Genomic DNA, 14,881 nt, shown 5'->3' with positions numbered 1-14,881 from the left:
GTTCCATCAAATTCCAAAGGTTTGCAGGCAGTGAATTCTTTGTAGGTGCATCCTACACGATTTCCTGTACTGCTAGATCCAAGGTTATTGTTGGTATGTAACGCAGCCTGTACTGCGGCTATGTTTGAAGCTAGAAAAGTACGGAATTCCTCTTCATTCATATTCACGGTGTGTCGAGTAGTCGGTGTCATTTCCTTCAAAATAGTCAAATGGAACAAGTTAATCATACAGAATATTAAGAGTAGTTAATAGTATTTCGTAGCATAATATGAACTCATTTATAAAAACTTTTTCTTCATATTAGCGTTTTATAAGTTTAAATTCAGGTAGTACCTACCCGTTAAGTTCATACTTAGTAGCTAATATACAATTCAACTACTACAATTCTATATGAAAAACTGATTATAATAATATTTCGCGTTCAAACTTTTACACAATATTTTACAAACTTACAATACCGCTTATTTTACATATAGCATGAAATATAGCACACAATAAATTTGATACAAGATGGTTGTGAAGATAATTCTAGCTAGTACACAAGTCGTTCAGCAAAGGCAATAAAGACACGTAATTCATACGTCCAGAAACAAGTCATGCATTCTGGTTTTACTAGGATTACTTCCCATCCTTGGTCTTGTGGAACATAACCTTTATGGCCGTTGATAAGACAGCGTGTTGTAACGTCGTCAAAGGGACGAGGGTTACGTAATGTCCAACAGTCCCGTAACAATCTAAAAACCTCATTTCTTACCCCAATTACCGACTCCGTCACTTGTGGGAACGTTTTGTTTAATAGTTGTAGCCCGATGTTCTTGTTCTCACTTTGGTGAGAAGCGAACATTAATAATCCGTAAGCATAACATGCTTCTTTATGTTGCATGTTAGCCGCTTTTTCTAAATCACGAAGTCCAATATTCGGATATATTGAGTCAAAATAATTTCTTAACCCATTGCGTAAAATAGCATTTGGGTTCCCCGTAATATATGCGTCAAAGTAAACACATCGTAACTTATGGATTTCCCAATGTGATATCCCCCATCTTTCGAACGAAAGCCTTTTATAAACCAAGGCATTCTTGGAACGTTCTTCGAATGTCTTACAAACTGATCTCGTCTTAAATAGTTGTGCCGAAGAATTCTGACCGACTCTAGACAAGATTTCATCAATCATGTCTCCGGGTAGGTCTCTTAAAATATTGGGTTGTCTATCCATTTTGTGTTTTTATACTGTAAAATAGACAAGAGTTAGATTCATAAAGAAAAATACTTATTAATACAAGCAATTTTTACATATATCATAAATCATAAGCACACTATATTAAATATATTACACCACACGAATACAACTATCTTATTCCGACTCGCTTGTTTCTTCTTCTTCGGTTTTGGTTCGTTTTGCCAAGTTTCTAGGGATATATGATGTTCCCCTAATACGAGCCGTCGTTTTCCACATTGGTTTAGAAAAACCTGGAGGTTTAGAGGTTCCCGGGTCATTGTTACAACTTAAGAACTTCGGGGGTTGACGATACATATAAAGTTCATCGGGGTTGGAATTAGATTTCTCTAATTTTATGCCCTTTCCCTTATTATTTTCTTTTGCCTTTTTAAATTCAGTTGGGGTAATTTTCTATAACCTCATCGGAATTCTCGTCGGAATCCGATTCATCGAAGAATTGGTAATCCTCCCAATATTTTTCTTCCTTGGCGGAAACACCATTGACCATAATTAACCTTGGTCGGTTGGTTGAGGATTTTCTTTTACTTAACCGTTTTATTATTTCCCCCACCGGTTCTATTTCTTCATCCGGTTCCGATTCTTCTTCCGGTTCCGATTCTTCTTCCGGTTCCGACTCTTCTTCCGGTTCCTCTTCGGGAACTTGTGAATCAGTCCACGAATCATTCCAATTTACATTTGACTCTTCATTATTATTAGGTGAGTCAATGGGACTTGTTCTAGAGGTAGACATCTATCACATAATATCAAACGCGTTAAGAGATTAATATATCACATAATATTCACATGTTAAAAATATATAGTTTCCAACAAAATTTGTTAAGCAATCATTTTTCAAGTAAACACGGTCGAAGTCCAGACTCACTAATGCATCCTAACAAACTCGATAAGACACACTAATGCAAAATTCTGGTTCTCTAAGACCAACGCTCTGATACCAACTGAAATGTCCCGTTCTTATTGATTAAAAACGTTCCATATTAATTGATTTCGTTGCGAGGTTTTGACCTCTATATGAGACGTTTTTCAAAGACTGCATTCATTTTTAAAACAAACCATAACCTTTATTTCATAGATAAAGGTTTTAAAAAGCTTTACGTAGATTATCAAATAATGATAATCTAAAATATCCTGTTTACACACGACCATTACATAATGGTTTACAATACAAATATGTTACAACAAAATAAGTTTCTTGAATGCAGTTTTTACACAATATCATACAAGCATGGACTCCAAATCTCGTCCTTATTTAAGTATGCGACAGCGGAAGCTCTTAATAATCACCTGAGAATAAACATGCTTAAAACGTCAACAAAAATGTTGGTGAGTTATAGGTTTAACCTATATATATCAAATCATAATAATAGACCACAAGATTTCATATTTCAATACACATCCCATACATAGAGATAAAAATCATTCATATGGTGAACACCTAGTAACCGACATTAACAAGATGCATATATAAGAATATCCCCATCATTCCGGGACACCCTTCGGATATGATATAAATTTCGAAGTACTAAAGCATCCGGTACTTTGGATGGGGTTTGTTAGGCCCAATAGATCTATCTTTAGGATTCGCGTCAATTATGGTGTCTGTTCCCTAATTCTTAGATTACCAGACTTAATAAAAAGGGGCATATTCGATTTCAATAATTCAACCATAGAATGTAGTTTCACGTACTTGTGTCTATTTTGTAAATCATTTATAAAACCTGCATGTATTCTCATCTCAAAAATATTAGATTTTAAAAGTGGGACTATAACTCACTTTCACAGATTTTTACTTCGTCGAGAAGTAAGACTTGGCCACTGGTTGATTCACGAACCTATAACAATATATACATATATATCAAAGTATGTTCAAAATATATTTACAACACTTTTAATACATTTTGATGTTTTAAGTTTATTAAGTCAGCTGTCCTCGTTAGTAACCTACAACTAGTTGTCCACAGTTAGATGTACAGAAATAAATCGATAAATATTATCTTGAATCAATCCACGACCCAGTGTATACGTATCTCAGTATTGATCACAACTCAAACTATATATATTTTGGAATCAACCTCAACCCTGTATAGCTAACTCCAACATTCACATATAGAGTGTCTATGGTTGTTCCGAAATATATATAGATGTGTCGACATGATAGGTCGAAACATTGTATATGTGTCTATGGTATCTCAAGATTACATAATATACAATACAAGTTGATTATGTTATGGTTGGAATAGATTTGTTACCAATTTTCACGTAGCTAAAATGAGAAAAATTATCCAATCTTGTTTTACCCATAACTTCTTCATTTTAAATCCGTTTTGAGTGAATCAAATTGCTATGGTTTCATATTGAACTCTATTTTATGAATCTAAACAGAAAAAGTATAGGTTTATAGTCGGAAAAATAAGTTACAAGTCGTTTTTGTAAAGGTAGTCATTTCAGTCGAAAGAACGACGTCTAGATGACCATTTTAGAAAACATACTTCCACTTTGAGTTTAACCATAATTTTTGGATATAGTTTCATGTTCATAATAAAAATCATTTTCTCAGAATAAAAACTTTTAAATCAAAGTTTATCATAGTTTTTAATTAACTAACCCAAAACAGCCCGCGGTGTTACTACGACGGCGTAAATCCGATTTTACGGTGTTTTTCGTGTTTCCATGTTTTAAATCATTAAGTTAGCATATCATATAGATATAGAACATGTGTTTAGTTGATTTTAAAAGTCAAGTTAGAAGGATTAACTTTTGTTTGCGAACAAGTTTAGAATTAACTAAACTATGTTCTAGTGATTACAAGTTTAAACCTTCGAATAAGATAGCTTTATATGTATGAATCGAATGATGTTATGAACATCATTACTACCTTAAGTTCCTTGGATAAACCTACTGGAAAAGGAAAAAATGGATCTAGCTTCAACGGATCCTTGGATGGCTCGAAGTTCTTGAAGCAGAATCATGACACGAAAACAAGTTCAAGTAAGATCATCACTTGAAATAAGATTGTTATAGTTATAGAAATTGAACCAAAGTTTGAATATGATTATTACCTTGTATTAGAATGATAACCTACTGTAAGAAACAAAGATTTCTTGAGGTTGGATGATCACCTTACAAGATTGGAAGTGAGCTAGCAAACTTGAAAGTACTCTTGAATTTTATGTAACTAGAACTTGTAGAATTTATGAAGAACACTTAGAACTTGAAGATAGAACTTGAGAGAGATCAATTAGATGAAGAAAATTGAAGAATGAAAGTGTTTGTAGGTGTTTTTGGTCGTTGGTGTATGGATTAGATATAAAGGATATGTAATTTTGTTTTCATGTAAATAAGTCATGAATGATTACTCATATTTTTGTAATTTTATGAGATATTTCATGCTAGTTGCCAAATGATGGTTCCCACATGTGTTAGGTGACTCACATGGGCTGCTAAGAGCTGATCATTGGAGTGTATATACCAATAGTACATACATCTAAAAGCTGTGTATTGTACGAGTACGAATACGGGTGCATACGAGTAGAATTGTTGATGAAACTGAACGAGGATGTAATTGTAAGCATTTTTGTTAAGTAGAAGTATTTTGATAAGTGTATTGAAGTCTTTCAAAAGTGTATAAATACATATTAAAACACTACATGTATATACATTTTAACTGAGTCGTTAAGTCATCGTTAGTCGTTACATGTAAGTGTTGTTTTGAAACCTTTAGGTTAACGATCTTGTTAAATGTTGTTAACCCAATGTTTATAATATCAAATGAGATTTTAAATTATTATATTATCATGATATTATCATGTATGAATATCTCTTAATATGATATATATACATTAAATGTCTTTACAACGATAATCGTTACATATATGTCTCGTTTAAAAATCATTAAGTTAGTAGTCTTGTTTTTACATATGTAGTTCATTGTTAATATACTTAATGATATGTTTACTTATCATAGTATCATGTTAACTATATATATATATATATATATATATATATATATATATATATATATATATATATATATATATATGTCATCATATAGTTTTTACAAGTTTTAACGTTCGTGAATCACCGGTCAACTTGGGTGGTCAATTGTCTATATGAAACATATTTCAATTAATCAAGTCTTAACATGTTTGATTGCTTAACATGTTGAAAACATTTAATCATGTAAATATCAATCTCAATTAATATATATAAACATGGAAAAGTTCGGGTCACTACACATCACACCTCCTATATACACCACTCATCCAAAATAATCAGCAGAGCAGAACCAGACACACCAGGTATACTTCGAATTTGATTATGAACAATTCGTTTGACTTTTTACTCCAAAGTTTGACCTTCAAAATTAATGCTCGATTCATTGAATTAGGATTTAATACTTTCTAGAAAGTAACCCGAGATGATTTGAAGCAACTCTGAACTTTTACATTTCTCTATATCACTTTGAATCATTACGGAGACCCAATCACGTTGAAAAGTCGACGAACGAAGAACTTGAGATTAATATCAATGAATCTGTTGATGTTATTCTGAATTTGTTGATGTTATTCTGAATTGATTACTAGTTGAGTAACGAATTTGATGTTCGATGAAGATGAAGTTTTACAGTTGCAAGAAACCCTAAAAAGGTGAAAGAAGATGGGCAAAAAAACAGAATTACCTCTCACATGCGTAGCACATGACTGAAGTTAACGGTCAGCTTTAACGACTGTTACTGATAGGAACTACCCACAATCATTATGTAAACCACAAGGACCAACAACCTTGAAATTGAGATTGAGAGACCAAACACCCCATTTCATGTAAACCACAGGGACCAACATCGCAATTTTCTCTAATTTTTATTCATTTATAAAATTGAACTATCAATTTAAAATCGCTAAAAAATAGTTGACTGTAACATGGGACGGATGGTGGGAGCAGATAAAATTGAACTTCAACTCTTAACCGAACGGCTTTCCATTACAAATTTTCTTTGTCCTCTGTACATGTATAAACCCCATGATTTATCACCAACACATGTCACTAAATCCAATGCAAGAACAAAGGCCCCATATGTGAACCTATAATAATAAATATATTCTTCCCTGAAAAGATATAGGAAAGCACAGTGTTTCAAAGGGAAGTATGGCCCTTTTGCCATAAAGATTGCCTAAATTAAATTTGAATAAGTAAAAAAAAAAAAAAATAATAACAACTGAAAAATAAACTCAAACTACTGACAGCAGCGACTACAAAATACACAGTTACAGTCATCATCTTAAAGTCGGCAAAATCATCTTTAGGCACAATTATGGTTGCTACCGAATCTCGGGCAACACTATCACCAAATCAGAAACTGTATTCGATACTAGTTTCCGGAGTTGGCAGGAGCTATTGGCAGTTTTCCACCAACCAAGTGGAGCAAGAAAAGCTCGATATCAGCCAAGTCAATAGCTTGGACAAAAAAAGTCGGACAAATTCTGCTTCTCCATCTTTGTACCATGGATGGATCTAAGTTCAAATACAACCAAACGGCCTTGGCCCGGATGAGGGTATCATTCGCATATAAGTATTTAACTTTGATGAGACAAACCGAGCGCTGTCAAACATATTGTGGTTAGGGTTGTGGTTAAAGATCCAGTAATTTTGTTGCAATTTACCAAGAACATAAGTTAGGTGTCAAAGAACAAGATAGACTCTAAGTGTATCTTGCTGAGGATGGCATTCGTTGCATAACTCTCGGGTACTCTGCTCTAAACCGCTTAGCTGGCATTCCTTGAAATGATCTGTGACATACACACAAAACAACATTCTTCTGAGTATGTTGGAGGGGGTCATAAAGAAGCCAATTAACCTTAACAAAAATAATGTGTCAGGCATGTTTGGGTTGACAGGTTATGCGTCATTTTGTATGGGTCGGATCAGGTTAGTTTAACTTGGAAGAACTTTTCTTTTCAAAAGGAAAAAAAAACTTAGAAACACTTTTTGCCCAAATTTTAGAGGTCCCAATGACTGTATCCCTCTGAAAAGAATGTTAGAGGTTTTATGCATACACTTTGAGCAAGTTACAACTCATTCGACACGTTTCTTTCAAATAATCATTATAATATTAATTTTATGTGTCAAAACCCGCAACCCATTTATGGGTCAAAAACTACACACTCTGCTCTTCATAAAACAAACAGAGCTCCATTTTAAAACAGTAATGGAGTAAGTTGTAAAGTGAAGTGACCTGGGAGAAGGTTGACGTTTTTGGGGAAATTGCCCAATCCTTGCTTTCAAATTCATAAAAGCAGTTGCAGCAGCCTAAAGTAGAGTAACACATACAAAAACAACTCAATATAAAAGTGCAAACTGTACAATGAATTATTTTAGGAAAGAAGAAGATGATAAGACATGTACCTGCATCTTCGCTTCATCCCATGTTAACCCGACTCCCTTACCCCATACTTCCCCATCTATTTCAACCTGAAATGTTAAGTAAACGATAAACGTAAATACCTAAAAATGTCGATAAATTACCTATAAAAGGTATCATGACAATTTCAACACATTTATATATATGTATCCATATATATATATATATATATATATATATATATATATATATATATATATATGGATCGATTAAGGGTATGTTTTTTTCCCAGGTGGATCAAATACAAAAGACAAATCTATTTAGGGAACCAGTCGATGGGTTGAAGACGTCAAACAAGTCCAAAGTCTCGCATATATCCTCCTCCTGAATCATTTTATTCAATTGTTTGAATATTACCGCAATTATACAATTATTGTGAATAATATATAGAGCATTGTAGATCATACGGTAGCATGTGTTTATATATAATATAGTTTTTGGTTGATGTTTAAGTTGCTCTTCTATTTATTTTATATATTTACTTCTCATTATGCAAACTTATTTGTTAGAAAAACTCTATACTTATTTGTTTTATTAAATTCATGATAATTTTCGGACAAAACCCTAACAAATAGGTTTGCATAATAAAAAGTAAATATATAAAATAAAACAATTTAAACATCAACCGAAAACTATACACTACATAAACACACATGCGCAAACACACATGCGCGCTACCGTATGATCTACAATTATCTAGTGAAATAGATAACCTTACTTGCTTCAGTAACCGAACTCAATTCATACAGTTACCTAACCACCCATTTTGCCACATCAAAGATGAAGCAGAATTCAGTATTACCTGGGCATATAATTCATTGTTCTGGCCCATATTACTTGAAACTCGAGGCTGAGCTTGAAAAGCCATTCCTAAACCCTCCATCATGCACTGTTATAATTTAGAAGCACAATGGTTAATCAATAAGAACTCAAACAAATTACACAAAGACTAATAATGAAATTATAGCTACACAATAAGATCTTACTAATTCATTAAGGGCAGCAATTGGCCCTTTATTTTGTACGGTTGCAGTTGAAAATGTCATTGAATCTTCCCTCAATAATGGCTGACGTCCAAAAGAATTTCCATCACTTACGAACCTTCCTTCCTCACCAGGTTTCAGGCGAGATAAATACTTATCTGCAACAACGTCAAACATAGTAGTTAGAATCGATTTTGGCAAAATAAGAAACATAGAAGGGCATCTCGTGTTGGCAAATCATTGATGATGGTTATAACCGGCTTGGTTGGACTTTTAAGGGAGTAATCGCCAACGCGAGGAGTTATCAGATTGGACTTTTTATACAATTAAATATAACATATTTCAAAATTATGTGTAAAAAAAGTTTTTTTGGTAACGAGGAACCCCTATGAACGAGCACAATGGCTCCCCATAGCAGGTAAACCTAGAACACCCCATAGCAGGTAAACCTAGAACATTAGGCACCAGGCGTCACCCCTGATGCAAGGTAAAGCACCTTCCATTGTAAATCCCTGATTAGGCTCAAGAGGACATTGAACCCGAGACCTACATCTTCACTAGGAGTCCTGGTGGCCACTTGAGAAAAAAGCCCAAGTGGTTAATATGTGTAAATATACAGTAAAAGAAATCTATAAACGTAAACATAATTTTCTACAAACATAAACATAAGCTTCATTTGTTCAAGAACTCTAAAACCATACTTTAAATTCATATCAAAATGTTGACCGATATTAACTTTGACGGATTTGACTGACTAAATCCGAGTTTGACCAACTAAATCCGCTTATGACCGATGTTGACCAATTAACTACTTGGGGGAGTAATAGGCATTAATCAGAGACTTTTACAACATTGATAATCGAACAAAACATAAAACTATACAAATAGAAAAATAATTCTACATGAAAAATAAAATACGAATAAAAGCATGAGAGCCTCTAAATAAATTTGAACCAACCAAAACGCGACCCTCTTAAACAAAACCTAAAAATATACAAACTTGAAATGAAATATACCTGCCAAGTTCATAAGAGATGTCTCAGCAGCATTACGTTGAGCTTCTCTTCGGGTTCTCCCAGTTCCTTCCCCAATTCTCTCTCCAGCGAACCATACCTTAAATATAACCCTTTTAATTGTTTGTTTGGCCAAATTTCATTAGTAGTATATTGAAACTTAAAAAGATTCTTAATAAATACCTCAAAAGAGAACTGCAATTCAACACTTGGGACTACAGCCTGCCTGAACTCCACCTAAATATAAAATCAAGGAGATACCATTTGTACAATACATACAGTCTGTAAATATACTAAGTTCTTAATAGAACATATAGTAGTTGAGAATTATTCGATATTGTTATACCTTGGTTCCACACTTAAAAGCAACGTAACAGAGATATTCAGCAGGGGATTCAGCATAGCTATCATCGCTGCCACCTTCGATATCCATATCCCTGTTACTGGATGATGATTGGCCCAATGAACTTTCCTCACCTTCAAAATAACAATTTCTTAATACTCTAACAAAAACTTATTTCTGATTCCTAATGCATTAACTAAGTAAACATGCATTCACCAACCAGGATCTCATAAGTAGTATAATGAAACTTAACATGTTTTGAAGTTATATTTTCCCTATAATACAGTCAAAAATCTGAACCCAAATATAACCTTAATCGAGTTTCAATACAAACTTAATTGATATCTACAAATCATTTTCATGTTTTCTTTATAAACTTAAGTAGAATGGTAACAAGCGTTAGTCCCACTAATTAAATTTGTTATTGGAAAATAAGTGTTCCCCAACAGACGCTTATGTTACCAAAACAATAAATGTCAATATCTCAGCTCAAAGTTGATCTTCCACAAAGAACAAATGGATTAATAATTACCTTGAAATGAGGAGTACACAGGCGGAGAATGGCTTAATCTCAACCTTTCATCCCTTTGAAGAACCTGGAAATACAGTTATAGCATATACATATATAGTCATATATACATATACATTCATAGCATAATAAACTAGCCAAATGCATGAGAGCAGTAGAAACATGTTAATTACCTCCTTAGGAAGCCTCTGAATTTCAAGAACTCTTTCAGGCATTATTGGAGCATCCACCTTGGGAACAAATGGTAGTGCATGAAGAGGGTGTTTTTTCTCAATTTGCATAGGAGGATTAGGATCAGAAGAATGTAAAGGAAATTCTGTAGTAGGAGGTGTTATACGGTTCAACTGCCTTGGACCTATTTCTTCCACCCCCATTGTATTTGGGAACCAGCCGCCTGCATGTGGCTCAACATGAGGTGGTGCTGCTGCAACTGGCATTGGAGGAGGTCTTATTCCAGGAAACTGAGTTGTTGTTTCACTGATTTTTTGTGCTCTAAAGTCCATACCATGTTGCAAAATTAGAAGTCTCCTTCTTGTATCAGGATCTAGTTCAGATTCAGGCAATTCACCCTCTTCCCTTGCAGGAGAACTATGCAAACTTACCTCTGAAAGGTTCACTTGGGTGGTCTTAGGCTCAACTACAGGTGCCAGTTCCTTATTTGCGTATTGGACGATTGACCCTGGTGGTACAATAGGCAATGACGCAGGCGCAGAACTGTACTGGAAACTCGTCTTGATTACTGGATCTGGTTTAGGCATAACTGGTGGGGTCTTTGAAGATACTATTGCTTCCTGGATGGTCACCTTTAACCGTCTTTCTACTTCAGCATCAACTGATTCTTTGCTCCCATTTATAGCAGAAGCATCATCCTGTGCAGCATATATTACATTGTCAAATTAACAAAAAAAAAAAAAATATTATTTAAGAGAATAATTAAACACAACCCTTTCACATCACTGACCTCGGATATCAAATAGTTGCTCACGTCAGGAGGCAAAATGTCTTTAATTTCATCTTCATAACCGACTTCGTTAATTCGCTGCAGAAGGCTATCATCAAAGTCTCTGTTCAAATTTATAAAACCAGTCATGCCAAAATATAACCAACAGAAATACGTATCAAAACAAAGATTCTTACTTGAAGAAACCGCCTCTAACATTGCAAGCAACATTTCTTGCAACACAAAGGACGGGAACAGCACTATTTGCCTAAAAACACAAAGACACGTCAATGAGTATTATATATAATAATATCAAACACAAATTTTCTTGGTTTAAATTCAAAGACGAAAGTAGTTAGTTAGTACTTCAGCTTGAGGAGCATAATATGGAGCAAAAGCGGGAACAACATGAACACGGGGTTGATCTCTCTCATCCCACACTTTCAGACGATCATCAATAACTAATGCTATCTTAGGATGGCAGTTCCCTTCTTGGAAAACGTTAAAAAGTGATTTCTTCAACCCTGATAAATAAATAATAAATAAAATAATAAGGACAGATGAGGGACAATAGCCTTTTATAAAACAAGTTAATGGGTAACTGCATATAACATACCAGATTTCACACACACAATGCGGTTCAACAACTCTTTTGTGGTTATCAAATTTGAATCAGGATCAAGAAGTCTCCACATTTCCAAAGCATAGTCTCGTTCAGCCATCGTACAAACAAAAACCTCAAAACGCTTACGTCCTCTTGCCATCAAGTAACTTCTTAGATCCTCCCAAGCAGGTCTCAATCTCACAAGGACACTTGTATCACGAATCTGTAAAATGGAAACGTTATAATAATGCAAAAACATTTATTACATAAAGAAGAATAAGATATCAGATTAGCAGACATACATACCAAGGGGTTAATGCGAGTAAGAATAATGTTCTTCTCCTGCAATCTTATAATGGGACGAACAAGCGGTTGATGATTTGACGGTACTGCAACAGCCTCGGACTGTGCCTTAATTAGTTTGCCACTGTCAACAACTTGATCACTCTCTGCATATTGCTTCAATATATTTCTATCATCTTGATATCGTTTGATCTCAGAAAGCATGCCAGCAACACGTTGTGGATCAATTTCAGAACTTAATTTTCTTTGTATGGCTTCTATTTTATCTTCAAATGACCGTAACGTATTCGCCACTACAAGCGTTTCATCTAAGTCAAATACGATGCCAAGACATCTAAGGTTCAGCATGACAAGGCATGATTCGTATAGTCCTGGTGCAACGTTAAATCCCCAAAAACACGGTAATAAATCGCTTCTCCTTGATCGCATAGCTACCAAGTGCAGCTCCTCTCCATCAATAGGGGCAACAGCAGTCTGTTCATCAGTGTATTAATATGGAAATAAAATCAAAGGACACAACTGAATATTATACATTATACATTATACATTAGTATTAATTTATGGCGCAATTAAATACATTTCAACATACGCGTAAGTTATAAGACGACAATTTATTAAATGTAACACATAAATGCACAGGTAAACATGAGAATGCACAGGTAAACATGAGAATGCTAACAAAGACCGATTTAATCAGAACATGTCAACCCTGCTTATGCTTTGAATGTAATCTTGTCGCGCTCTGTGACTTACATAGCTAGACCAATTCATATGTCAGACTAAAGGATAAGTTCAGATTACAACACTTTATTTTTATTTTTAGATCATATAAGTTCAGATTACTTCGGCGACTGATGAAAAAAAAGACCAGTCAATGTTTGGCAAGGGGTATACAACTGCGGGCCCGGGGTTCATGGGAGCCGGGTACCATTCAACCAATTGGTCGTTGGTACCAGTCAATGTTTACTCTAAACCAATTAAGAAGTTTTCTTTACACTAACAGCATAATCTGATGAAATTATTACATATCAGGTTTCCAGTACATTACAAGAAGTAAATCAGAGCACAAGAGGCTCCACACAAATTTGTCTTATTATTTGCCAGTCCAAATTTAAGTCAAAACTGCAAATTCAAGTCAAAACAGTCCACTGAAGATACATAAGCTGGTTTTTCATTTCAATTTCTTATGCAGATTCAAGTCCAAATTAGTCTTTGGGAAAGAAGTTATCATTTGCAATAAATTTCCAGTTAAGTCCAAAATTCATCAATCAAAGTTCCAATATTAGGGTTTTCTTCTATGGTCTAATCTTTGTCCAACAAACTCCTTAATGATAACAGCTTAAGAGTTTCAGTTTTTAACTTATTTTCTCGATTAATTACGGAGTAATTACTACTATTATATTGTTTTCTTGTTATTTAATTAATTAATTTCTGTGTCCTTATTAATTTATGGTTAGGCAAATATACCTTATTCTCCCTGAGACATGTAGTGTGTAAAAGATTGAGCTGCAAGTTGTTTGTTTTGCTGACTGACTCCATTTTCAAGCAAATTCCACTTGTTGAAGATGATGATGATGCAGTAGTAGTAATTGTATGAAGAACAGCAAGTGGAGAGCATCTTTCACTTGGTGTGGAATAATATGAAATCCTGATTTTATCCTTCAATTTATCTCTAAGATTCAATGAATTCGAATTCATCATATGAGATGGATTATAATACACTTCCACATCACCAAGTAATTTTTCCCCATCATATACAGCAACCACTGATTTATACATTTTTTTCTTTCTTTTTCCTTCAAAAAATTGTCAATTTATTTTATTAATAAAATTAAAATATAAAACAATAATAGGTAAATAATCATCATCAGAAATTAAATCTGTCTTTCATTCTTTTTTCACCTTCGTCTTCTTCGATTTATTGTTCAGTGTACAGATTCATAAGCTATAGATACAGATCGGTGTAAATCTAACAACAATCGGTAAATCTATCCGTTTGATTGATTGATTTCATCTTATATCGGTCTCAATTTATGCACAAAAATTAACAGATCTTGATCTGTTCTGTTGTTTGAAAACAGAAAAAATAAATTAAATAAAAGTCAAATTAGGGCAAATTCTCAGATCTGAAACGATGACGATGGGATGATGAACGATCTACTCGTTTGTCTTTAGATCTAGTTTAGTTTTGGAGGAAATTTAGATAATTTTGTCAGATCTGTAACGATGACGATGGTATGATGTGCAATCTGCGTGTTATTTTTTAGATCTAATTTAGTTTTGGGAGAAATTTAGATGGAGATAATGTTTAATACCACACGGAAACCCTAGATTTATAGATGCAGATAAACCAAAAATGTTACAGTATTATTTTGGAGTATTTACTTAAATTTAAATAATTAAAAATTAAAATTAAAATCTATTCAATCTATCTTCTAATTATTAATATTATACCGAGATAGTCCAAATGAATAGTACTACTTGAACTATCTCAATCTCACACTAACG

General features: G+C 33.9%; 1 protein-coding gene across 1 annotated transcript; it reads right to left on the bottom strand.

Moving 5' to 3' along the window:
• Positions 1-6,446: 6,446 nt before the first annotated feature.
• Positions 6,447-14,658, bottom strand: LOC139886562 (RNA polymerase II C-terminal domain phosphatase-like 1). Its single transcript, XM_071870405.1, has 17 exons — positions 14,276-14,658; positions 13,841-14,169; positions 12,377-12,847; positions 12,083-12,293; positions 11,833-11,990; positions 11,664-11,734; positions 11,488-11,590; positions 10,700-11,395; positions 10,530-10,593; positions 10,001-10,131; positions 9,838-9,891; positions 9,658-9,754; positions 8,645-8,799; positions 8,461-8,547; positions 7,643-7,708; positions 7,473-7,546; positions 6,447-7,026 (listed from the first exon to the last, which is right to left on the bottom strand). Exons 2-17 carry the CDS (start codon positions 14,150-14,152, stop codon positions 6,939-6,941), a joined length of 2,838 nt encoding a protein of 945 aa, XP_071726506.1. The 5' UTR covers positions 14,153-14,169; positions 14,276-14,658; the 3' UTR covers positions 6,447-6,938.
• Positions 14,659-14,881: the final 223 nt, after the last annotated feature.

The sequence above is a fragment of the Rutidosis leptorrhynchoides genome, chromosome 1 (assembly GCF_046630445.1).
Source record: "Rutidosis leptorrhynchoides isolate AG116_Rl617_1_P2 chromosome 1, CSIRO_AGI_Rlap_v1, whole genome shotgun sequence".
NCBI classification, from domain to species: Eukaryota; Viridiplantae; Streptophyta; class Magnoliopsida; order Asterales; family Asteraceae; genus Rutidosis; species Rutidosis leptorrhynchoides.
The sequence above is the reverse complement of the archived record's forward strand: the minus strand, read 5'-3'. Positions and strand labels throughout refer to the sequence as shown.

What these genes read in the sequence shown, in the direction of transcription:
- LOC139886562 (XM_071870405.1), bottom strand. Translation starts at nt 14,152, where the DNA reads ATGTATAAATCAGTGGTTGCTGTATATGATGGGGAAAAATTACTTGGT. An exon ending in GTTAGAGGCGGTTTCTTCAA is followed by an intron (nt 11,591 to 11,663) that starts GTAAGAATCTTT and finishes AAATTTGAACAG; the next exon opens with AGACTTTGATGATAGCCTTC. An exon ending in GGGATGAAGCGAAGATGCAG is followed by an intron (nt 7,547 to 7,642) that starts GTACATGTCTTA and finishes ACTCTACTTTAG; the next exon opens with GCTGCTGCAACTGCTTTTAT.